At 43.2% G+C, this 25,274-nt stretch overlaps 1 protein-coding gene across 3 annotated transcripts in view; it reads left to right on the top strand.

The window, feature by feature from the left end:
- Window positions 1-25,274, top strand: part of EXOC6B (exocyst complex component 6B) — a 581,371-nt gene that overhangs the window by 534,488 nt on the left and 21,609 nt on the right. Inside the window, exon 21 of one of the 3 annotated variants that reach the window (XM_029937580.1) lies at window positions 3,495-3,575. The exons of the other annotated variants lie outside the window; for them this stretch is intronic. Coding sequence (XP_029793440.1) covers window positions 3,495-3,560 — 66 coding nt within the window. The 3' untranslated portion in view covers window positions 3,561-3,575. Of the gene's footprint in view, window positions 1-3,494; window positions 3,576-25,274 lie in introns of those variants that run through there. 3 annotated transcript variants of the gene reach the window in all.

Raw genomic sequence — 25,274 nt, 5'->3', positions numbered from 1 at the left:
TAAGTGGCTCGCTCCCCGGAGGCTGTGGCATGAGTCAGGTCCCGAGTAACTTCACAGGACGTGGACCAGTGTTCAGCCACGGCGCCGCCTGCAGAAATCCCGTAACTTCGCTGAGCCTTGGGTTTTTCCTATATGTGTGAGAGACTAGTGATCTTTGTTCTACCGATCCCCAAGAATGATTGTGAAAATAAAATGAGGCAAACCGGATGCTCAATAATGCCAGTTGTAACTAGGCAGCAGATTAAGGCAGAAGGAATCAGCAACCTCACTATTTAGTATTTAGGGAGTGCTACTTGTTTGGCACCCGAGCAGAAAACATGAGGAGAGATAACCTGTGGCTGACCCTCTAGCAAAAACTAAGTCCTCTTCCTCGTTTGGCTCAACTTAGAGTAGGGAAGAGAAGGAACCCAAGAGGAGAAACAATCAAAGACTGAGTAATGCTAGGAGTAGAAAAATGCAACAGGTAAGATTGTATATAACAATGCTATAAACTGCTGGTCTTAGCATGTGAATCATTGTCTGAACTCCAGCAATATGGCAACAGGCGCAGAGAAGCTGAAGAGGCATGGGCAGAGGATGCTTCCAAAGCTGGATTCTGTAGTCCAGACCATTGGTGTGTGTTTCGGCTCTGGTAAAGGCCTTTCAAGATCATGTCCAGTACTCTTCCTTCCATACCACCACCCGCTCCCTCCTGCCACTGCTATGCCATGCTTTAGAAAATGAGACCAGGAAGTTGGTTGTCGGGATAAAGGTCACTATTATCACTGGTGAATGCCAGAGTCTCTTGTTGCCTACAGAAAGCAGGCTCCCCACATACAGGCAACCGCAGGTACAATTAAAATTGCTGCTAAAACATTGGTTCCTTTTTTTTTAATTCTCTTTAGTGTTTTTCTAGTTTTTTTTTTTTAGTTGAATATCTAAGAGTAGAATGGAACTATAAAAACTAGAGTAAGTAGTGAGGGATAAATGCAAAAGAAGTGGTCCTGAGAACAAATAGAAACTCAGGAAGCTAAGGAATAGTATTGGAGGATAGTGGACAGATAAATCATTGTCAATCACACTAATTTGGGTAATTAATGTGGTTAGTAAATATTCTAGGTATGAATACATATATGTAGACATACACATAGCCACACACTTAGACAGACATACCATGTTCTAAGACCTTTGCTGGGTGGCCTTCTTAGTTTTGGTTGATTCCCTAGAAATTAAGGCAGGATCAAGGAATGCATGCATATACGTAAATGCTAAACTGTAAAATGTCTTTATGCTTAGGATGAAGGCTCTGTAGCTATGAGAGCAGGAAGCAGCCTGAAAAACTCACACTGCTGATGTGCTGAACAGTAGGTAGCCATTTCACAGGCCTTTCTGTACACATTTATGAGGTATTCTCTTGGTCAACAGAAGGCAAGTGATATTTTTCCTTTGACACATTGGTTTGTAAACTGGCAAAATCTTTTTTCATTGTTCCTAATACCACACATTCTCTTTTCCCAAAGAGTACATCAGTGATTTAACCTCTCTAGCTTCATCCATAAAGTGGGATTATTATAGTAAACCCTGCCTCATAGGGTTATTTTGAGGTAATTAAAATGATATAAAAAAAAGTGTTTAGCACCACATCTGGCACACAGTACCCGTATTAGCACATACTACTTACTGAATGCCTATTGTGTGCTAAGTCCTATTCAATCCAGTTGAGGCACAAAGAAAGTAAAGTATAATCAGGAAGCCTTCAAGATACTCCTTTTCTCTTCAATGTCTGGAAATTTCCAACTAAAAATGCCACATGTCAGTCCCTTAAAGCAGATGCCGATATGCCCGAGCATTCAGGCATCCATATTCTCACTGCGATTGTCTTATATCTTTTTCCCTGACCCGCACTCTTCTGTGTGGCCCCTTGAAGGCAAGGTCCCTCTCTTCTACCTTGAACAAGGACTGCCCTATAGTAAAAGACTGTGTCTTGACCACTAGACCTGAAGCTTTCCTGTTAGGGGACTTTTACTTACTGCTGGGAGGTACTTAGTGAGTTTTGTAGCCAAGGGACCATATGTAGCAGAGGTGGTCAATGTCCTCATTTTGTACCATGGAGTCTAGAAGTCCAACTTGGGTATCCATGCTGTATCAGCTTAGGAAATCCTACTGCTTGACCCTCCTCTGGGTTTGCTATGGGTTCTTTACTTATCTTAATTTGAGTAAAAGGGAAAGAAATTAAGAGGGAAGGATAGCAAGGTTCAAGTGCCAGAAACGCATAATGGTTTTTCATCTTCAACTTCTCCTGACCTGCAAATATTGGTATTATCCAGGGCGGGTCTCGAATGGGAAAATAAGGCATAATAGTGGGAGTCCATGGCAAGCACACAGTGTAAACCTTTAATCCACAAAGCTGCCCTACAGAAGAGACACCTTAGTTCAGGCCGCCTCCTTATCTTATCCCTTGATTACCACAGCTTCTCGTAATTGGTCCCCCTGCTGCCCGTCTCAGTGTCTGCTGAGTTATTCTCCGTGTTGCTGTGAGATGGAAGTCCTCTCTCCCCTCTCAAAGAATCCATAACCAGTGCCCCTCTTTGGGCAGGTACTGCTTTCTACCTTGTATCTGGAATCATGCTGTCCTGCGGTACCTTCCCCCTCTGATTAGTAGGCTTCATTCTTCTACAAACTGTCCCGTCTATACTAGTCTATTAAATCAGTTGCCTCTATTTGAAACCCTGGCTCTCCCACTTGCTGGCTGACTTTCATGGTTGTACCGTGCTCATAGGAGGGCATCGGACTGGCAGTTTACTCTCAAAGGGCTCAGGAAAAACAATTTTAAGTTTGTTGTACCACACTTTCAGCTTTTCTGTAAGTCTGTGATTATTTCAAAATCAAAAATCAGTAATTAAATCAAAAAGGAAAACAGTAAAGCAGAACCAAAGATGGCATGAAAACAAATAAATGAACCTAATTATATATTAAACTGATAACATCACCATGAAGAACAAATCCTAATTTCAAGTTATTTTTGAAAACAGTTATATTGTGTTTCCTAACAATAATTGCAAAAGAATTTTAAATTTTACTCATAGGTTCATTATACATTGGTAATATTGGTGCTACACTTTGAATCAATCATGTATATTATAGGTAAGCAACTAAATATATTATTAATATCATTAGGAACAAAGATGTTTAGTAAAAGAAACTAATTTGAAATAAAAAAGGATTGAAGGTTGAACAGTGCTCTGGGGAGTGGTTTTTTTTCACACATTTAGTGAATAATTGTATTTAATTTGTCTGTACTCTTGTACTCTGTCAGAACTTAAGGAAAAATAGAACATTTCCCTAGTTCACTTTATAAAGTTAGCCTAATTCTGAAAGTTGCATTTCCAGAAATACAAAAAAGCAGACTATACATCATTTTAAATTAGGACTTGGGGTTTTAAATCTCAAACAAAATACTAGTTGAATGAATTCAACAGCATCTTCAAAAAAAAAAATCTACTTTGACCAAACAGGACTCATCTGAGAAACACCAGGCTATCTTACATTATCAGCAGATGAAACTAGAAAAAAATCACTAAAGCAAGAAAATTAAATATGAATACCGCTGTCATCAGTATTATGATCCTCGATATTCTGGTTAATGAATAAGACAAGCAGAAAGAAGAGGTAAGAAAAGAAAAAAATTGTTACTGATTATAAATAATTGTCTGCTAGGAAAACATAGAAGAATAAATTGATAACTTACTGATATTTGATGAGAATTTGTTAAGCACAGTTAAAATAGAGGTGAAAGACTGGGAGAAAATATGTTCAATATCTATAATTGACAGAAGATTAATATCTATAATGTATATACCCCTCACACTAATCACTGATCAATAGGAAAAAGCCCATAGAAAAGTAGCTGACAAATGTGAACAGGAAATTCACAAAATAAACACAAAAAGGCAATAAATCTATGGATTCCTTCATAAGCGAGAAAGTGGAAATCAAAGCAAAAATAAAATAATATTTCTATCAAATTAGCAAAATTTTTAAAAAATTTAAAATTATTTTAAAAAATAATATACAGTACAGAGATTGGCTTTCATGTGCACTGCTACTTGGGACTTTTGTTGTTTGTGTGGGTTTATTGGTGGTGGTGGTTTATTATTGAGATATGATTTGCATATTTACATACATCAAAAATTACTCTGTGTTGTACAGTTCTAACAAGTACGTGCAGTCATGTAGCGATCATCATAACCAAGATATAGACAGTCCCATCCTTTCCCTTTGCCTTTGAGATTCATCCACATTGTAAGCATGATCTTTAGATTACTGCGATTTTGATTACTGTGTAGTATTCCATTGTGTGGATGACCCACTGTTTGTTTACTCACCAGTTTTTTGCAATTAGGAATAAAGCCATTGTAAGCATTCATGTGTACAAGTTTTGCTGTGAACATGAGTTTTCATTTAGCGTTTATAAATACCTAAGAGTGCAGTTGCTGAATTCTATGTTAAGCCTTAATGAGAAACAGCTGAACTGTTTTCCAAAGTGGATGTACAATTTTGCTTTTAAATTTGAGTAATTCTGATAGGTGCATAGTGATCATAAGAACGCTGGCTATAATTTGTATTTCCCAAATGACTGATGATCCTGAGCATCTTTTCAGGTGCCTATTTGTCATCTATATTATCTTCTTAGGTGAAGTATCTGTCGAAATCTTTTTGCCATTTGTAAAGTGGGGTTCTTTTTCATATTCCTGAGTTTTGAAAGCTCTTTTTATATTCTGGGTTCAAGTTCTTGATCATATGTATGATTTGAAAATATTTTCTCCCAGTCGGTGACAGTTTTTCATTCTCTTTTAAAGAGCAGAAGTTCTTAATTTCAATGAGGTCTAATTTTATCAATTTTTAAAAATATTGTGGATTGTATACTTTGTGATATAGCTAAAAAAAATCTTTGCCTAAGCCAAGATCACAAAAATTTTCCTCCATGTTTTCTTCTAGAAATTTTATAGTTTTAGGTTTTACATTTAGGTATATGATCTATTTTGAGTTAATTTTTATACATGGTGTAATGTATAGTTTGGATTTTTTTTTTATATGGCTGTAGGTGGCTGAGTGGTGTCCCCCCACCAAAAGATATGTCCATGCCCTAATCTGCAGAACCTATACGGATTACTTTATGAGGCAAAAAATGTGATTAAAATCTCAGGAGGAAGCATTTACCCTGTATTATTCAGGTGGGCCCTAAATGCAATCCCATGTTTCCTTATAAAAAAAGAAGCAGAGGGATTTTTGAAACACACAGATGGAGAGGAGACAATGTGACCACAGCAACAGAGACCAGAGTGATGTGCTCACAAACCAGTGAATGCCTGGAGCCATGAGAAGCTCCAAGATGCAAGGAATAGTTTCTCCCCTAGAGCCTTCAGAGTGGATACAGCCCTGCCGACACCTTGATTTTTATCTTCTGGTCTATAGAACTGAGAGGGACTACACTTCCATTGTTTTAAGCCAGCCAGGTTGTGTTACTTTGTTACAGTGGTCACAAGACGCTAATATAATGGCCATCCAGTTCTTGTAGCACCCGTTGTGAAGGCTCTCTTTTCTCCATTGAATTCCTATCTCACCTTTGTCAAAAAACCACGATCATACATGTGTGTTATGTGTATTTCTGGACTCCATTTCTGGTTCATTGATCTACAAGACTGTAATTTCACTAACACTACTTTGTCATGATTATTGTAGCTTTTGACCTAAGTTTTGGAAATAAGTAGTGTGAAGTCTCCAACTTTGCTCCTCTTTTTCAAAATTTTCTAGTTTTTCAGGTTTCCTTTCTTTTCTATATAAACTGTAGAATCAGATTGTCAAATGTCTACTGAAAATATTCCGCTAGTGCTTTAATTGGGATTGTGTTTAATCTATAAATCAGTTTGGGAAAATTTGACATCTTACCAACTTAGAGTTCTCCGATCCATGAACAGAGTATGTCTTTCCATTTGTTCAGGTTGCCTTTGATTTCTTTCATCATTTTGTAGTTTTCAGCATACAAATCTGGCACGTATGTATTTCACGGGTTTTGGTGCTGCTGTAGATGGTGTATTGTTTTTATCTACTTCAATTTCCAATTGTTTATCGCTAGTATATAGCATTAGGAAAAATTTTTTTCATATACTGGCCCAGTATCCTATAATATTTCTAAACTTATTAGTACTTGTTAGTACTAGTGGCTTTTCTGTATATTTGGGATAGACCTTCTACATAGACAATTTTACCATATGTGAATCGTGCTGTTTCTCCCTTTCCAATCTGTGAGCACTTTTTTTTTCTGGCCTTACTGCATTGCCTGAAATCTTCACTACAATGTTGAAGAGCATAAGAGAGATCTTCCTTGTTTGTTGCTTGCTAACTTGGTGATGAGGAGTGGAGATATTCACATTTCTATTCTCAGTGACCCTGTCCCTCCCTCAGCAGTAAGGGATCTGTTATGATATGGACCCAGTCATTTTTCTGTCTCTCCCTCATAGACTCAGTGTTGGGGTTGGTTTGTTTGTTTTCCATTCCCTTTCCCCAGCTTCTCTAGATCTTCCCTCATGCCCTGAATGCTGCTCTTTTTTTTCCTAAGCAGCTTAAGGCTTTGTTTTGTAATGAAGAAAGGCCATAAACGTCTGGGGGCAGGGCTTTGTCCCTTTTCTAAAGGGGCAACTCTACATCTCCTCAGGCCTCCACCGAGAAGGAAGGCTTCTCTCCTCTCTTGTTCTGCTCCCAATCTCCCTGGAACTGTGAGGTCAATGAGAAAGAGGCTCCAAATGGGTACAAATTCTTTTGTGTATTGCTCCCAAAAGTTCTATACTCTCAGGCTAGTCCACACTCAGCCTTTTAGCAGTTTGTTAACAGTTTTAGCTGCCTGCCTGCCTGGTACCCAGCACCTGCCCCAGGGAAGCAGGCGCTCCTGCCTCATGTCTGCTTGCAAGCGCTTGTCTGTCTTTGAGTTTTAGGCCAATTGCTTTTGCAACCTCAGCTGTCTGATAAGTTCAAGAGCTGTTCCTTCCTGCAAAACTTTTAGTCTGTTTTGATTTCCTTGGTCTCTTTTTTTTTTTTTTTTTTTTTTATGTAGAATAATGGTTTCTTTCCTGGAAGTTAAATTTAGGTAATAAGCATTGTGTTAGGTAGGAGAGTGAGACATGTTGGAGAGGTCATGTGAGGCAGATTCATCTGCTTTGGCCTTCCTGGTTACCAGGTGACAGCAGGGTGGTAAGTCGAAGAGACGTGTTGGAAATTGTGCTTAGCCCAGGGCAGTCCGGGAATGAAGTTAAGATTTTTCCTCCCTAACATCTTACCTCAGAGGACACCCATAAAACAGGAAGACTTACCAATTTGAATGTCCATCTCTTTTCTCTGTGCCTCGCCTGCTCAGAGAGGTGTTCTTTGGTAGCAAGTAGGAAGAAGGGATTATTTGGCCTCTCTCCCTATTCAGCAAGAAGAGCGATATGCTGGCCTCATGAGTAGCTCTGGCTCCCCATGTGCAGTGTAAGCCAGAGTCTTATGATTAATGAGATGGGGCATTCACTAGTGCTTTTGAAAGATGGATCATTGTGAAAAGGCCCAACCCTGTTTGCTGCATTTCCTCCCTAAAAGCAGTCTTGACAGAGCTATGCGAGTCATCCTGTCTCCCATTAACAATGACCTCAACTGTTTGTTTTAAAGAGTTCACAACCCCAAAGCAAAATTTTCACATACAAAAGCGTAGCATCAACCAAACCTTTTGAGGAAGCTTCTCCTGAGCCCTCAGGCTGCACTTCCGTTTATTAAATCAAACTACCTACCTTTACAGTAGGTGGGAACTTCCTATCAGTGACATTGATGTGGTCTTAAAAGGAAGAAGCCTGCGAGTGGCCACCTCTCCACACACTCGATGCGTTCTAACTCCAGAGAGTGGGGAGTATGGCTAGCAGAAAGGAAGTAGAAGGCCTGATTCCATGGAAGTAGGGCTGAATGGCTAGGGAATCATAGCCAGAATCAGATGCTGAAAAGGGGCTTGAGTGACCACAGCAGCGTGTGGTGACCGTCAGCAGGGAGGATGCTTAGGAGCACATCCTGTGCCCCAGACGCCGGTGATCATTCTCAGTAATACCAAATGGTAATATGGACAGAAATGACTTTAGTTTTCCACAGAAGGAAGGGGATCTAGGGGATAGCGGGCAAAGGAGCATCATTGAAACCCCTTCTTGAGCGAAAATGAAGAGTGTCTGTTACCAGCCTACAGAGAACCACCAGTTTCCTCTTAAAGGCTTCCTATTGCCAAGTCCCATCCAGAAGTGCTAACAAGACTCACTGTAGGGACTCTAAGAGAATTCATTCCTCCTCTTTCCCCATGTTCAATGGATTGTTAAAAACAGAAAGGTGGGTTCAAGGCCTCAAACTCTCTTTGCCTGAGTTCTCAAGACAAGTGACTGTCTAACCTGTTCCCAAAATGGAGATTTCCACCTGTTTTGATGATCTTTTGTTACATTAACAAGCTACCCCCAAGTTCAGCACCTTTCATCAAGACCCATTTTATTCGTTCACAATTCTGTAGGTCAGGAATTTGACCAGGGCTCAGTGGGGTAGTTCGGCTTTCCATGGTATCAGCTGGTGTCTTCCATGAGGTTGAGATCAGATGGCGGCTGCGGTGGAGTCCCAGCATGGCTTCCCTCACACATGTGGCACCTTGGCAGGGTTGGCTAAGAGGCTAAGACCTGTCTCCGCTTCTCCACTTGCCTTCTTTATGTGGCAGCTGGATTCCAAGAAGGAGTATTCCAAGTGATGAAGCAGAAGTTATGATCTCTTAAGGCCCAGCCTCGGAAGGTACACACCACCGCTCATCATACTCTTTTGATGAAAACAAGTCCTGGGACTAACCTAGATTTGAAGGGAGGGGAAAGAGACCTCACCTCATGATGGGAAAGTAGAAAGGTTCTTCCCAAATGAGCACAAAGGATGGGAGATACTGTTGCAGCCATCTTTTGAAACACAATCTCCTACACCACCCAAGGCTCCCCTTCCAAGAGCCTCACGTTCTGCTCTGCTGTGAGCTGTTATATTTAGCCCGAGCTTTATACACTGCACTTAGCACTCGTGCTTTTTTGGTTCATTTTATTGCAAAGATGGAGAATATGGGAGTTTTGACCCCTGATACATCCCTGAAAGGCTGATTGTCTGATAGCCTTGAAGTTTGCTTCTCTTAAGTAAAATAGAACATGTGAGGGGAAAACCTGGAAGGAAACAAGATGCAAATTCTTGGTTCATCTCCCCCCCCATTATTATCTAAGTCAAATGCATTTTTATTATTATTAAGTTGAAGACACTTTATTATCCTCACAGGGATTTTCAATTCCACTAATATGCTTGATACTGACATTTAATTTTTTTTTATTACTCCGCTTTTTTATCCCTTCTCAGTTCCAGCAACTCCAAGTCTTCTTTTATAGGGCTATTATTTCTTAGGGCTGTTGTATTCCTGTGTGTGTTGGAAACTTGGGTTTATCTCTATGATATGTTAGTAATTAAAGCAAGTCTCTACAGCAAGCCATAAAACAGCCTGCCCTGCCTCTAGAAACTGGACTGCCCAGAGGACTGAGAGCTGAACCAGGCAGAGACAAAAAGCTGTGTTGGTGGCTCATAGCCACTGTTACACCCTTGGAAACACTCTTTTTGTTCCCCACCTCTAGACATGCTTCGGGTCCCCCGAGGACAAAGATGTCACCCTTCTACAAAGAGAGGCAGCATCCTAAGCCAGAAAGCCATCTTTGACACAGTATTCTTGAGCCAAAGGGAGAAGTGCCCTCAGCATATTCCAAAGCAGGGGAGTCTCTTTTTTTTTTTTTTTTAATTTTTTTTTCCACCTCAACACACCTAAGGGATTCCACACACTCCGATCTGTGTAGAGGCTCATTAGGGCAGTGAAGGGCTCTGTGGTTTGGGAAAAGTCCACCACTGAGAATCACTGGGATAAAACTTTAAACAGCTTAAGGTGACACAGGGTGGCAGAGAAAGCCAATGAAAGGAACAAGTAAACCAGACCAATCTATAATCTCCTGAATCCCTTACACCGCCTCTGGGGTTAACAAAACAAAACATACTTATATCCAGAATCACGTTGGTTTTGTAATAATCCCAGACAATGCTACCTGACCATATTCTAAATTAACAGTGAGCCGTGAGGAGTTGTGTGATTAAAAAAAATTCATAAGTCTGCCCATCACCTTCTAGTAACTTCTCCATTCATGGTGCCTCAGTAAAATCTGCATAAAACCTAGCCTGTGGTGGGTGTGGTATAATGTTTCATCTTTACCAGAGACAAAGCTTTTGCTTCTGTTATGGCTTTGCACTCTTCGGGGCACATGGCATTCACTGTAGGCTTTCATTAATGAGCAGGTGAGAACGCATGTGGGAAAATATCTGCGCCAGCCTCAGTGCTGAACTTGCACCAGACTTCTCCGAAAGCTGGCCTTTCCCTGACACGACAGCTCCAGCAGAAGGTGAAGGCTCCTTTGTCCACCCAAGCTTCTCACGGGAGAACAGAATCCACTTAAAAATTTAAATTTTGAGCTAGAAAAGGGCTCTGAGAAATTAGCCCCCAAACTTCATTTCATAGACGGGGAAAATTGAGTCCAGAAGTATGACATTTTCCAGCATCACCTGTGAGTGCATCTGTAACGGCATCTCTGCCAGTGGGGCAAGCAAACTGGTCCACTGAGGCATGAGTCTTAGAGGTTGCAGGTGCCCTGGCATTGGCGGGGATTAAAGGCATTGCAGGTGGAGGGAGGAGCATAAAATCACTAACCCTTTCCTGCATGGCCCTAGCAGGAGAAAGCTTTGCTGCCTGGAGAGGGTGAGAGGTGGTATTTGGAGCGGGGAGGGTCATTTGTTTGTTTTGCCTTCTACCATTTGACTCAGGCTGTGGTTCTCTTTCCTAATCGGCACCCTCAAATCAGTGCTAAGTGAGAACACTTTGAGGAGACGCATTTGTAAACAAGTATTGCTCTCTTGGATCCCACCCGTAATATCGACAATTTTATGGCCAAATGCCCTTTCCCAGCCACGGGGTGTCCACTGGGGATGTGTGCACGTTATGTTGAGGAAACAGGCCTCAATGCTGCAGACCTGTATCACCACCTTGCTGCCCCCCACCACCCACAAAACCCCCCAGTCTCATTAGATGCACAAACCAAGCTCCCATGGGCACTGTCCCCAGGGAAGGAGCTCACGCTGATTTGAGGCATCGCTCCCTCTGGCATGGCTGCCAGAAAACTGCACAACTTTATGGAAATTGTAACGACTCAGGGGCCCTGGGGGGAAGGTACGTGTCCTGGAAAACACCTGGTCCCTGAGCTTTAAAATAGATGGCAGGTCAGGAGAGGAGAGAATTCATTCTATAAATATTTATCGGGTGTCTTGTCCATGTCAGGCACTATTCTAGAAAATGGGCATTCAGGATGAACAAAATATTACCCAGTGCTCACTCTTGTAAACCTCCTGTGGCATTCCATACCTTACTGCACATCGATATGCTCCTTTTATTTAGCATTGATGGAAATGTAATATGTCATCAGTAAAAATGACAGCAGATTTGTTGACTTAAATATGTTAGCTGGAATCCCCAACTAAATTGTGGACTCCCTGAGGGTAGAGGTAGTATCTATTCCTTCCCCTGTAGTCCTGATAGTCTTTCATACGATGGCAAATGCAGAGCAAATACTCAATAAAGGGTGGTTCATTAGATGCCTAACAATCAAGATCTCAAGATGAAGTAGAGAAAATTACAGAAGAGACTGATAGCAAGCTAAGGTTTATGACCTAAAAGAATAGCACACCCTAGAGATGACTGACAGATACCCATCAAAAGAAAGCCTTACAATTTACAGTAGGTTTTTTTTAAATTTATGCTTGCGTTATCTGTGTATAGCAGCATCATTAGTTGTATAGTAACTGAATGTAGAAAGCAACAGTATAAAAACGTCATCCCTGAAGACCAGAATTAAATTAAACACCATATATTTTAAGAAAAAGGGACTGCCTTGATTATGGCCATTGGTAGTTAGGTCAGAGCATATTCTAAATACCCATAATTGTAATTTCAGTGCATTCTTTTTGATTTGAACATTCATGGCAAAGGCTGTAGAGACATTCTCTAATGGAGACATAGCCCTTCAGGAAACGCTGCATTGATCAGAAATGGAACTACAGCCCAGTTTTTAAACAAGTCACTTGATCTTTTCTGCCATGAGCATGTGTCTGCATAGGGTCTTTGGCTGAAACACATAAAACTTCCAGTAGAGTGCAATACTCACATTTTCTATTAGGAGGAGAAGGTGCAAAATGGAGAATTGGGAGAAGGTTCTGAAGACAGCAGGCCAAGCTTTGCTTTCTTTAAGAAAGAAGGTTTTGTCGGGGCGCGGGAAACAGCAGGAGAGAAACACAGCTAAGGAACTTTCACTTGTAAACTTCTAGTCAGTGCTCACCGTTGATGAAATGAGAAACAACAAGTAAACTGAAATAGTTCAAGATACTTCAGGTAACAAGATTGTATCTTTAACTCCTTGCTTATGGTTCACTTGACACAAAAGTTACCAGAGAGTAAAGAGAAATAGCTGTGGTGGCAAGGTTAAAATCCAGAGAGAAGCAGCTTCGGAATGCTTAGGATAGCGACAGTGGGAGATAAGAGACGTGTATGAGCTTTCCATCAGGGTGGCGAGGTGAAGGGTGCAGGTTCCCTGGGCCTATTTCATTCTGAAGTGCAGGACGGGGTCTTAGGATCCAGAAAGGGTTAAGATGGGAGCTGGCATCTCTTTGGTTATTTTGTAACTTAATGATCCCTCAATTGTTCCAGTTGGAAAATGCAGGATTTCATAGCCAATAAGTTAGGTGGTATTTGTACCACAAAATGAGAATATATTTGAAATCATTTTGTAAATTATAAAGCACCATCTGAATACAAGCTGTCTCTCCTTCCAAAGGGTTCCAGGTATTTTCAACCTGTTATCCTGATTTTTATCACATTTATATGATTCAAGAAGAGACTAAGAAATGTGGGGTTTTATGGTAGAAAGGGATCATCAAGATCATAAACGTAAAGATTTTTGTTCGGTGAGATAGCCCACCAGTATTTCTGTAAAATGTTCATCTCCGCTCTGTTCAGGCATTCCCAGTCAAAAACACTCTGATACCTACTAATGGGAGAATACATTGATGTTCAGTTCCGGAGGGCAGTTTACCAGTGGATGGAAAAAGCTGGGACCTGGAATTCTGCCTCCAAGAGTTTCTTTTCAGTCATCATCAACATCATCATGCCTGACATTTGCCGCGCATTTACTGTGTGAAAGGCACTGTTCTGAGGGCTTTGAATGAATTAACTCATTCAATTCACACAGCAACCCTCTGTACTATTATTATCCCCATTATATAGATAATGAAACCAAATCATAGAGGATTTAGAAAACATGCTTAGGGGCACTTAGGGGGCTCAGTCGGTTGAGCATCAGACTTTAGCTCACGTCATGATCTCTCGGTTTGTGGGTTCAAGCCCTGTGTTGGGCTCTGTGCTGACAGCTAGCTCAGAGCCTGGAGCCTGTTTCAGATTCTGTGTCTCCCTCTCTCTGTGATCCTCCTCTGCTTGCACTGTCTCTGTCTCTCAAAAATAAATTTTAAAAAACGGGAAAAAAACGTGCTAAGGTCACACAGTTAATAAGTGGAAGAGCTAGGGATGTAACTTCATCTGTCTAGATCCAGAGTCGACATTTTCAACCACTGTACTATATTTGTAACTTGTGTTGTTTCCTAAGGAAACAAGTGAAGAAATGCCCAAAGAGCATTTCATCTAGACATCGGGTAATACTGGGAAGTAGTGGGGTGACGGGAACCCAAATATCTACCAGTAAGGGATTCGTTCAACTTAATATGGCGTATAGCCACCAAAAATAGACACTGTTGAGTCTTTTAAAATGACTAAGTTTATCTATAGGTGTTTACATGTAAAAGATGTCTGGGCTGTATTAGTGGAGAAGAATCCATTTTTGAAAATATGTCCACTGTGCTCTATTTTTGGTGAGAAAAAAGTCTCTAAGGCTGGATACCAAATCATTGACAATTATTATCACTAGGATGGATGATAGTTTGCCTGTTATGCTTTTTTGAGTTACAGAAGTTTTTCCTGATTTTTTTTCCAAAAAAAACCATACGGTTTTTATGTAGAAAATACACAATAATGCTACATCATTTTGAGGGAAAAAAAATATACACACCAAAGAAGTAGAGGTCATTCTCCTCTCACATACATGTTCCTTACACCCTTTACTCCAGCACATTCCACTACCGAGCAGCTGTCTTCTTTAGAACATGTTTCCTCATTTTGTACACTGAGAGCTTGTGTCAGCTCCTGGGGCTTAGTCACAAGGGTGTTGCAGTCCTACTGTGTGCGCCTCAATGGATTAAGCATTGTGAGTCCCAGACCTCAAAGAATTGAACTTTCCATTCTGGGATATATAAACATAAAACACTTAGGTTGCTCTCTATGTCAACATCTGGCTTACTGACATAGTCAACTATTCAGTTGTGAGGGACAAACAGTTGGAAGAATAGAAAAAACATGTGCTATACTGTTTCCTGTGCCCTATAAACAGTGAGTACAAATGGAGTTCGGAGAAGGGGTAAAGTCTCAGCAGCGCACGATGGTATTCAGGGTCTCCTAGAGAGAGTGAAGGCTTATGCCAAACTTTGAACGATGGTAGGAAAAGGAGGAGGCCATTCCATTCAATCTCACCCACGTGAACTTTTGTAGATTTCCTTAATTCAGTGGTTCTAAGAGTCTACCCTCATATTTAAAGATTACTGAATCAAGCAGGCCTAGATTCAAATTCTGGCTCCTTGCTTATTAGAAGTGTGCTTCGGAACAGGTGGCTCAGCTGCCCTGTGCCTGTTTCCTTACCTATAAAGTGGGCACAATAGTACACTCCACTTAGAAGAACATTAAATGAGACAATGCCAATAAAGCATTTACTATTATGTCTGGCTGACTTTCAGCTCTCAACAGACGTTAACTTATATGCTCCTCCCCACCACCTCTGCCTCAGATTTCCACCCCATACTCTAATCTCGTATTTTCTAGCTCTTGGCACAGATTTGCCTTTCTTCCTCTTGTGTATGCCTTCCTGGTTCCTAGCTGCCCTGTTGAGCCTGTCTCACTGCACTTGGCGGCTGCCTATGTGTTCTGTGGTTATTTGCCTGCCTTTGGACAGCCCCTGCTTGCTCTCAGCTTTCCCCCTGAATGTCACTCCCAGCCCTGTATGTGCAGCCTCCTGGACTCTGCCAAACCTAGAACCTGCCCTGGGAGGCAGGAGCCCATTCTCTCTCTTCTCTAAGTCCTGATCGGTGCTTTGAACACAGGTGGCCCCTGGGACCAGAGGCTGACTTCACAACCCCCTTGCCAGACTTAAATATCCTCAGGACTGCCCTGGCTCCCTGGCCTTTTCACTTCCCGGCTCCATTCTATGTGTCAGAGGCAATGCCTGAGCAGTCCCAAAGGCCGTTTCCTGACTCCTGGCTGATTCTTACAAGCAGCAAGAGAGCTTGCCGAGAGCAGACGCGGAGCTAAGCCATCAGCTGCTTTCCTCGTTTGATGGACCCTGCACTTGGCTGCTTTTATGGACAAGGCCTTGCCAACTGTAGAAACAATGAGCCTCTTTAACACCCCCGTCCCTGCCATAGGGTAACCAGAGACAGAACGACTCTTTTCCAAAGGTGACTTTGCTGGCCAGGGCCTATCACCTCAGTCTGGGCTTCCTGACCACTTTTTACAATTCTTTTGGATCAAACAGAGCACTCCGTAGCCTTTTCTGGTCATAGAGGTCTCATTGTTTAAGGGTCAACACAGGGCTTCTGCAGGCGTATCTTGGCTTTGGGATCCTAGAGTGTTTAGCAAATGTCACTTCAGCAGAACATCCATTTTTTTTCATACTTTTGGCATAAAACAGTGAATCATAGAAAGAAATGTTCTTAGGTCATCCGGTCAGTCTCCTGGGTACAGCTACAGGGTGTTTCCTTAGAATACGGGCTAGTCTCTGTCCAGTCTCCATTTAAATATCCCAGATGTTAGGGCGTCCTGGTCTCTCGGAGCAGCTTGAGAACAAAATGAACCGCGTTTCCCTGCCGCTTTCCGCTGCCTGCCACCCTGTCAGCCTGCCCCACAGCGTGGAGCCAGCCCAGCGGAGGGCACCTCTCTTGTGCAGGCAGAAGTATGGCTTCAAGGCTACCCTTCAAGACAAGCCGGGAGCGAAGGCGGGACAGGTCCGTGCTGCGCCTGCGAGCTTTGAAATTGCCTGGAGATGGGCCGGGAAGCATCTCAGCGGCTCTGTTGAGTTTGGGGCTTTATGAGGTCTCCTGGAGCCTTAATTTCTCTCCCATGGCCACATTTCTTTGCCCTTCTTTCTGGGACACCTATGCAATGTTTTCTCTTTTGTTCAGAGCTGTGAAAAGGAACTGTTTGTTTGACTACGAATTTCCCCTTTTTGAGCTCCCCCCACCCTAAACCCATTGCTCTCTTCCTCTCCCAAAGAAGAAAGAGGAAAGCAAGCCACAATAATACTTCTGTAAATTTATGGCCACTCTGTAATGTTTAATCACAGCTACGTGACTGGGGGCTTCGGAGCAGGCGTACAAGTTCAACGCAAGGTGAATCTTGTCTGAGATAATCTGAAAGTTCATTCAGAGGTGAGGGCAGCAGCCTCTTGCAGACGAGTGAGGTTAACAGGAGGTCACCTGCTTTTTTTTTTTTTCCTTCTGGTCTTCTCCCCTTTAATGTGTAAACAAAGGGAAAATGTAACTTCCAATGAACTTGGCATATGTTGTGCTCACGCTAATCTTGGCCTGGCCAACTGTAAACAGTCCAATATCCTGTGGCTGAGCCTTTCCACCCATTCTCTGCCTTTTGGAGAGCATGAAGAAACCCCAACAGAAAGCAGAGGCCAGTACCTTGGGGAGGCAGCCCCGGCGCCCCGGAGAGCTGCAGGAACCCAGGGAGGCCCAAAGGAAGACCGCAGGCGAAGGGGCTTGCTCTGATGCACTTAGGGCCCCAGGACACAGCCCCGTGTGGTACTCTCACACCCGTCAGTGAGCACACATTTACTGATGAGCTCCTTTTCTGCTCCACCACACAGTGCTAAACACTGAGAGTAAACGAGGGCAAGTGCTTAGGGTGCTCACAGGCTGGAAGATGGGAATACCGTTGATCAGGCTATGGAGGTAAAAGGATGGAGGAGAAGGACTTCGTTGGTGTCGGGAGAAAGCTGAAGACCACTCTGGGACGGAACTCTGTCACCAGTTCCCCTTGGTTGTAGGGCTGTGCATTGGGGTACATCCCATTTACAGAGATGTTTCCAAGCCAGAGAATCCCAGAAACTTACAGAGACAGTGTGTGTGGGCCGTACGGGGACCCATAGCCTGAGCGTCAACAGGTTACAGGTGGGCAGCGGCCACATGATGATTTTGACCAGCCCTGATTTGCCATAAACCCGCTTCCTTGGCGGTCCATAGCCTCTGGGCCAGTACAGACGTCCTTGGGGGGGGGGGGGGCACGTAACCTCTGCTGCTCCTCAGCATCCCTCTGGGGAATATACTTAGTGTTCCAGTACCCAGAGTGAGAATGATTGCTTAGTGAATTGTCTGTGGCAAGTGTCAAATCTCAAACCAGCTTCTAGCACCCCTTACTCATTTGAGGAGTATTTAGAGAATGTGGGCTTTACCCCCTTGAACCCAACGGAGGGCCATTTTAGTAGTGTGGGATGGTAAAGAGAGTCCAGGGGTAGTAAGCAGCCAGGAAGACACAAGCTTCAGCTGTGAAATTCCCTTTGTGCCGTGCTTGGTACCACTCTGGGATAGGGAAACAGAAGCCTCCGAGACGGTACTCAGTACTGAGCATTTCATAGGTAATGTTGGACCAGACCTGTGCTAGGTAGAAACAGAAAAAAAGATGGATCCTGCCCTCAAGGAGCTTACAGTCTTTCTGAGGAGACAAGACAAAAGGAACAAGTAGGGGTTTAAGATAGGCTATGTTGCTACCAAATGAGAGACTGTGCCTGGCATGATCGGAGAAGGCTTCTTCTTAAGGGTCTCTTCAGAAAGGGAAGGATCTGGATAGGACAGAGAGAAAAGGGGAAGTATTCTAAATCAGAGAATAGCACAAGCAGAATTGAGAAGGCAGAAATCAGTGGGTTGGCTTTCATTTTCTCCTCCTCCTTCTCCTCCTCCTCCTCCTCCTCCTCATCATCATCATCATCACCACCACCACTAATAGTTGCTGAGCATTTACTACATGCCAGGCACTATGCTGAGCACTTTCCCAGGGTCGGTATTATGATTTCCACTTTGAAGAGTGGTTGGTATCCTGCCCAGAGGCACAGAAGTAAGACAGGGGAAATCCTGAACTCATTACAGCTCCCAAGCAGAACAGCTTGGAGCTGCGTCGACACTACTTGTCTCTGTAACTGAAAATTTCCTAACTCACTCTCTACCCCAAGCCCAGTGTTGTTAAATGTTTGCTTTTGAGACAGGGGAAAGCACTGGGAACATTTAGCTGTGAAAGACAATGCCTTCAAGGCAGGAATAGGGCTGGTCACTGATGGAGAGGACTAATCAAAGGGGGACAAGATGGTGGCATTTGCCAGTACACCGCAGTATCTACTCTGGGGTGATTTTCTTGTGGACATGGGAGAGAGCTCAGGTAAAAGAGTAAACTGTTTTTCCTACAACTCGGCCATGGTATTTAAACTGTGGGTGGTCCCCCTGCAAAAAAACCACAGCTGATAATCTGGCCCTTGTTAAGGTCATTGAAGGAACTCTGCTCCAGGGAATAAGCCACATGGACGAATGCTAAACTGGAGAATGTCCATCTGCCCCAGCTCACAGAGAATATGGACACGATGGCTCTGGGGTCAGGACATGGGAGCTGTAGCTGGAGGAGAGCCAGAGACTCCAGTGGACAACACTGAAGCAAAAGGCAGACCAGCTTTATTGCTTTAAAGTTCACAAAGGGTAATGTTTAGTTGCTTTTTAAAAATCTCTTTGAATAATGATGATACCTGTGGTAATAGTGTTATTAACTGTAATAACAATGTGAAATTTTTAGTGCTTTCACTTACTATATCTTTTTTCACACCCTTATGTAATAAATTGGAGCAGATTTTTAACAAATTCACATAACTGAGAAACTGAGTCAGAAAACTATACTGATTTGAAATCTCAGGACAGGCCTTAGAGATAATAAAAACAAGGGCCTAGTGTGGGCTAATGGCTCTCATGCCATCACAGACAAAAGTCCTTATTGCTGTGGCCAGGCAAGAAATCAGAAGAAGCTTCTCTGTGCAGAATAAGAAAAAAAATCTTTCCATCCCAGTATCCCTGAGAAATGGTACCAAGTTCCCACAGGAGGCTTCTTTCTTCTCCTCATTTCTCCTTCCCACCCAACTCAGATCCTAGCTAATGGGTACTTAGATGCTTCTTGTAAAATTTTAGAGGCTGCCTTTTCAAGTTCAAGGAACTAGAGGACATAGCTATGGAAGTGGAGCTGGCGCTTCTCTGCCACCCCAGGTCAGCCCAAACACCCTGGAAAATCCTGCAGAGACTCCCCGACCCATTCCCAAAGGCTCGGAAATGGGGATAGAACCTCCTGACCTTCCTATTCAGACAAGAAATATTTTGTGTTTATCTTAATTCTGGTCAGAGTGGGCTTAATGACCTCAGCTTTACTGTGCTTCTTTCATTATTCCTGTACGTGTTCTTTCCCAAGAGGAGATAGATTTCCATTTACTTAACTTGTTGAAAATCTTGGCCTTGACTGGTCATCTGAGTTCTCTCTGTACTGCTTGCTGTGGTGTCAAATTCAGGGTATTTAAATGGACCCAGGAAGCGGCCTGACATTTTACATCATTTCAGATACGTATGGCGGTTAAGGATCGAGCAGGACCCTTTCCCATCATGCTTGCCCAGTGTGCTGCCAGCATCCTGCTCCCGAGTCGCCCTGGTCAGCCCCGCGTACAGTCCCCATCACTGGCTGAGTTGACAAAATACATGGCGGTATCGGCAGTTAAAGCCACTGAACTGGGTTTCCATGGATCAACACAGATCAATCTTGAAAACATAATATTGAATGAAGAAAAGCAAATCCCAAACGTTGTGTACAATACTGTATATGTAAACTAAAAGACAAAACATTTCCATGTACTGTTTCTCTATCAAAAGCATAGGGGAACCTGGGTGGCTCAGTCATTTGAGCATCTGACTCTTGATTTCAGCTCAGGTCACAATCTCACGGTTCATGAGTTCAAGCCCCGCATTGGGCTCTATGCTGACAGTGCAGAGCCTGCTTGGGATTCTCTCTTTCCCTCTCTTTCTGCCACTCCCTTGCTCGTGCATGCTTGCTCTCTCTCTTTCTCTCTCTCTCTCTCTCTCTCTCTCTCTCTCTCTCTCTCTTCCTCAAAATAAATAAGAAACTTTAAAAAAAACATGTAGGGGATACATACCAAAATCAGGCAGCAAAAGGTGGGGGAAGGGAAGGGAGGTTTCACCGTTACTTATTTTATTCCTTTAAAACAAAAGGAAGATTGAAAGTAAATTAGACAAATCATCAACATCTGTTCACCTGAGGTAAAATAACTTTTATTTGCTTTTTTACTCTTTTTTTTCTATTATTAAAAAAAAAGTCTCCTTTCCCTTCTCCTTCATCCCTTATTGCATCTGACCTGTATTCTGGTCTCAGGGACTTTGGTTCGCCCCCAGCTGACTGAATTGCGGCCTGTAGTAGAAGGAGAAATGAACCGCACATCGGGCTTCTGTTCTAGCCCCAGCCCCTTGCATGGCAGCCCCCCACATTATCGAGACTCTTTCTGGACCTCAGTTTCCTCCTTTGTGAGATGAAGGAACGGTGCTGCTCTCTGCAGTCCTCCCAGTCTGCCATTTGAGCGGCCTCAGTGCTGCTAAGTGATGAGGACCACTCTCTCTGTCCCACAGCCATTTACCTCCCAGTAAAGAATTCTTGGGGCCCTGGGTGGCTCAGGTCATGATCTCACGGTTCGTGGGTTCGAGCCCCGCGTCGGGCTCTGTGCTGACAGCTAGCTCAGAGCCTGGAGCCTGCTTCAGATTCTGTGTCTGCCTCTCTCTCTGACCCTCCCCTGCTCACGCTGTCTCTCTCTGTCTCTCAAAAATAAATAAAAATAAAAAATAAAATGAAAACATAAGAAAAAAAAAGAATTCTCTAGATTGAGAATCTTAGAACTGGAAGGGCTATTAATGTCATAGGTGATCAGAAAAAGTTGTTCTGAGAGGAACCCAGTAAGACTGGCTGCGAGTGACAGAGCCAGGGCGACAATGCTGTCTTCTCCCTTCTGTTCCGGGAATCTGAAAACCCCTCAGGAGCCAAAGGAGTACATTTAAAGCTAGCAAAGGAAAGAAAGGGATGTTTCCTAACCAAAAGACACATAATATGGAACACACTGAAAAGGTTTGGGGGTCCAGAGTGTTTTTTATAAAACGCCAGGCAGAATTCAAGCGAAACTGTTCCTCCCTCAAACGAGAATTCTGAGAAGTAATATTGTGACAGTTTCTGACATGAGGACAGTTTTGGAAGGAGATTCTGATAGAAAAGGAAGGATATTTGTGGTGATGGGGGTGGGAGGAATGGAGGTGGAGGAGAGAGGCTCCAAGCAGTTAGATAATGCTAAGGTTTCCCTGTTTCTGTGAGCCTTAACTGACGTTGGTCACATTGAACCTGCCGCAGGCCCCGGGCCAGCCTTCCTCTCTGTCTACAGAATTCACGGTGAGCAAAGACAAAGGAGAAAGCAAGACACATCTCTTCACCCGCTCCAGAGCTTAAGCAAAAGGCGGGTGTGAGAACCCAGGGACATGCTGATTCCTATGCTCTTCTTGAGAATGAGAACAGTCCTGGGGCGCTCCCGCCCAATTCAGTCACTTGTATTGCTCGCCTGGTCCCTGGAGGAAGCGGATTTTGAACACTCTGCCCTCCGACGATTGCTCAGTCTTCCCTGTCCCCCTGCAACACTCAGTCAGCCTCCCGTCCTTCCGCTGGACCTGATACAGATAACCTGGACCTCATTACCTCAGATCTGCCTGCCTACCTGCAGATTTTCTCCTCAAGTCTGTTGAGGAGAAAATTAATTATTAATTTATTAATTAATAAATTGCGCCTGAAATGTTACCACTCTCCGTGGCATATAATTTTTTTTTAATCCTTAGACAGCAGTCAGGACTCTTCATAGTCTTCCCACTGCTGCTCCTTTAAATGGCAGCTCTGCTCGTCCATGTTGTATACCAGTGGGCCATTGAGAGGAGGCCAAGAGGGAGTAAAGGGAAGAGCCCAGTCTTAGGAATCACACTAAGATTCCTGGGTCCACGTCCGGACTCTGTCACGTTCTGAATATGTTCCTTTGGATCCATTCTTTTAACCTCTGGCGGAGGGGGGCTTCATTTCTTCATCTGTGAAAGGAGATACCTACTTCATAGGCTGTTCATTTTCCTGGGGATTCAATGAAATAGGTGAGTATGACGTCTAGCCCAGTATCTGTCACATAGTAGGTGTTCAAGAAATATCCAATTTCTTCTTCCTTTAAACATGTCTCAGATACTCCTATGTGTGCACCTTGATGTCCACTCATGTCTTTGTTTTAAATTTTCTTTTCTCTGTTTAAATTGTGCCCATCTTTCCTTGCTCTGAACACATATTGTTCTCACTGTCAGGGCCCCTTCATGGGATCTCGGGAGCAGGAACCAATGCTCACTAGGAATTTTTGTCAAAGGTGTTTAATCCCACCTGTTTCCTAAATGGTCTTGAGGTGCCTCATCAAAGTGATACATAAATATAATTAGGAAAATAGAATTGAGAGAAAGGAAAGAAAGAAATTAAGTGAAAAGGGAAACAACAGACACACCAACCCCAACACAACCTAGACTATGGCCTTCCTAGGAGCTGGCATTCACTTAATACAGTCTTGAGGAGACAGAACTACTCTTTTGAAATGTGGAGTTCCTAGAGAGAAAACAAACAGAAAGGATCCCTTCGTGGCTGAGAATCACTTAATCGAACACTTCTTTGATTGACCTGTTGATTTGTTCTGTAATTTGGCAGTGGAATCTGAGTAGTAATTTTATTCAATCTCCCGTCCCTCAAACCCAGAATGAAATAGATTTTAAAGGCATATCTGGCTGAGCTACGGTCATCAGACATTAGCTGTCTAGGCTGAGCCTTATGTCCAAATTCAAGCACCTTTCCCAGGCCATTGAGATTCTTGCTTATTCTAAATTAATCCAGGGTATAAGGACATTTCTCTGTTAGATGTATTTTTTATGCCCACCATAAAGTTCCTTGGCTGTGATTTGTAATGATTCATATATGGCAAGATGGAATTATTTACAACTAGTGTTTCTTAAGTTATCCATTTATAAAAAGAGAACCCAGACCATTTCCATTATGAAATTTGGATAGTCGATCATCTTTCCTGCAGGTGTTCTAGCCAGGATTTCCAAACTCTTTTGATTGGTCACCACTGTTGCCAAAATGGCTTGAGGACCCTCTCATTATATTTTTGTAGGCAACAGTTCATTAACAAATTGTAATTAGATGCTAAATAGCGACAAAAGGATAATCCTACACATATACCGTCTCCCCACCCCCACCCACTACAGTTTAAGAGATGGCACGTTATCATTGTCTTCAAAGTTGGCTTGTGCATGTGCCCATGTGAGTGTATACACACGTTGCTCTCATTACTATTTCAAAGCACAATATGTGGTTAGGCTGAGGAAAGTTCATTATTCACAATAGTGGATACAAATCATATTTTAAATAGCGTTTTTAATCACTTCAAATTTAGATGGCTGCTTTATCAAATCTGACTAGCTCATCATGGTGTTTACTTTATTACATGGATGAGAAAGGACTTGCACGTGATACAGAGACTTGTGAGCTTTGCCATTTCCTTGATGTTTGCTTAAACTTACGTTGTTAATATTATCCTCAATCCATAGTATCCTTGCAGGGGGCGGGGGCTTAAGCCACTTGCTCATGTTGGCCAGAGGGGGAGGGTATTTACTTAAAAACCCAACAGCAGGGTCCCTGATCCACTTACCTGAGAACCTTGAACAATCACAGTGTGCTGAAGGAGAATGTTTGGCTCCTACCTCCTCCTCTCACTTCTCTGGCAGCAACTCCATCCAAAACCCACACCCGCTTGCCTTCCCCGCCCCAACAAGGGGTCACCCTTGAGTGACACCCACGGTGTCAGCTCATGGAAGAGACTTTCCATCTTTCCCTTGAACAGGTATGTACAGTATGGTCATTCTCACCGAGCATGATAATAGGTTTTCGCTCTGCCCCTGCAGCAGGATAGATGCTGTCATCGGTGAGAAATAGCCTCACAGGACCGTCTCTAACAAAGGAATGCTTGGTGTTGGCATTTTTATTTGGGAGTCTCCCCCCAGGCACCAGCTGATGACAATGGGAAAGCCTGAAGTCTCCCTGTCTTTCTTTTTCTCTTTACCAAGGTAGTCTCAGAGGTGAAAAGTTTAGATAGCAAACCTATAAACCCACATTTATGAGGCAAATAAATATTTCTCAGAGTGACATTCCGTTTCAGGGGAAGCTGCTGACGTGCAGTTGGTCTCTGATAAAGAGCTTAATGAAGCTTCCATCTGCCTGGCGGCTGGGCCGGAGGCAGAGCAGGGGACTGCACGGCCACCACTTGCCCCTTCTCCTGCCCTCACTCAACCAGAGGAAAAAGAGCAGGAGGTCAGCCCTTTCTGGGAAACCCAGGAGCCAGTCTATTGAGTGGCCGTTGTCGCAAAAGTCAATTATAAGCCAGGTTCCTTTCACCTATAGAGACCCAGAGAAACTTGCCATGTCTCTCCACCCCAGTTCCACAGCCTGTGGAAAATCCCATGGGCTTCCTTTGATTTCTGTGAATCCCTAGCTAGATACCTCCAGTCTTCTTTCCCGGGCTCCCATTTCCACAAGGCCAATGTGCAGCTTTATTAGGTGCAAAATTCAGCCTCTTTGAATTCACCAAAAAGTAAATAACTCATTCACGAAGCAATTGAGAGCAGAGTAGATTTGTCTAAGATTAGAATTGAGCATGTGGATTGTTAGGGAAGATTTATACCCCATACTACGCAGCAGACAGCTTTGGAACAGCCACTTACCGGACGTCCCAGCTCATCGGAGTCGTTTGGGACCGTTATACCAACAGAGATTTCCTCCTTCG

The sequence above is a fragment of the Suricata suricatta genome, chromosome 4 (assembly GCF_006229205.1).
Source record: "Suricata suricatta isolate VVHF042 chromosome 4, meerkat_22Aug2017_6uvM2_HiC, whole genome shotgun sequence".
Classification (NCBI taxonomy): domain Eukaryota; kingdom Metazoa; phylum Chordata; class Mammalia; order Carnivora; family Herpestidae; genus Suricata; species Suricata suricatta.
Note: the sequence above shows the minus strand (reverse complement) of the source record. Positions and strands in the feature narration are given on the sequence as shown.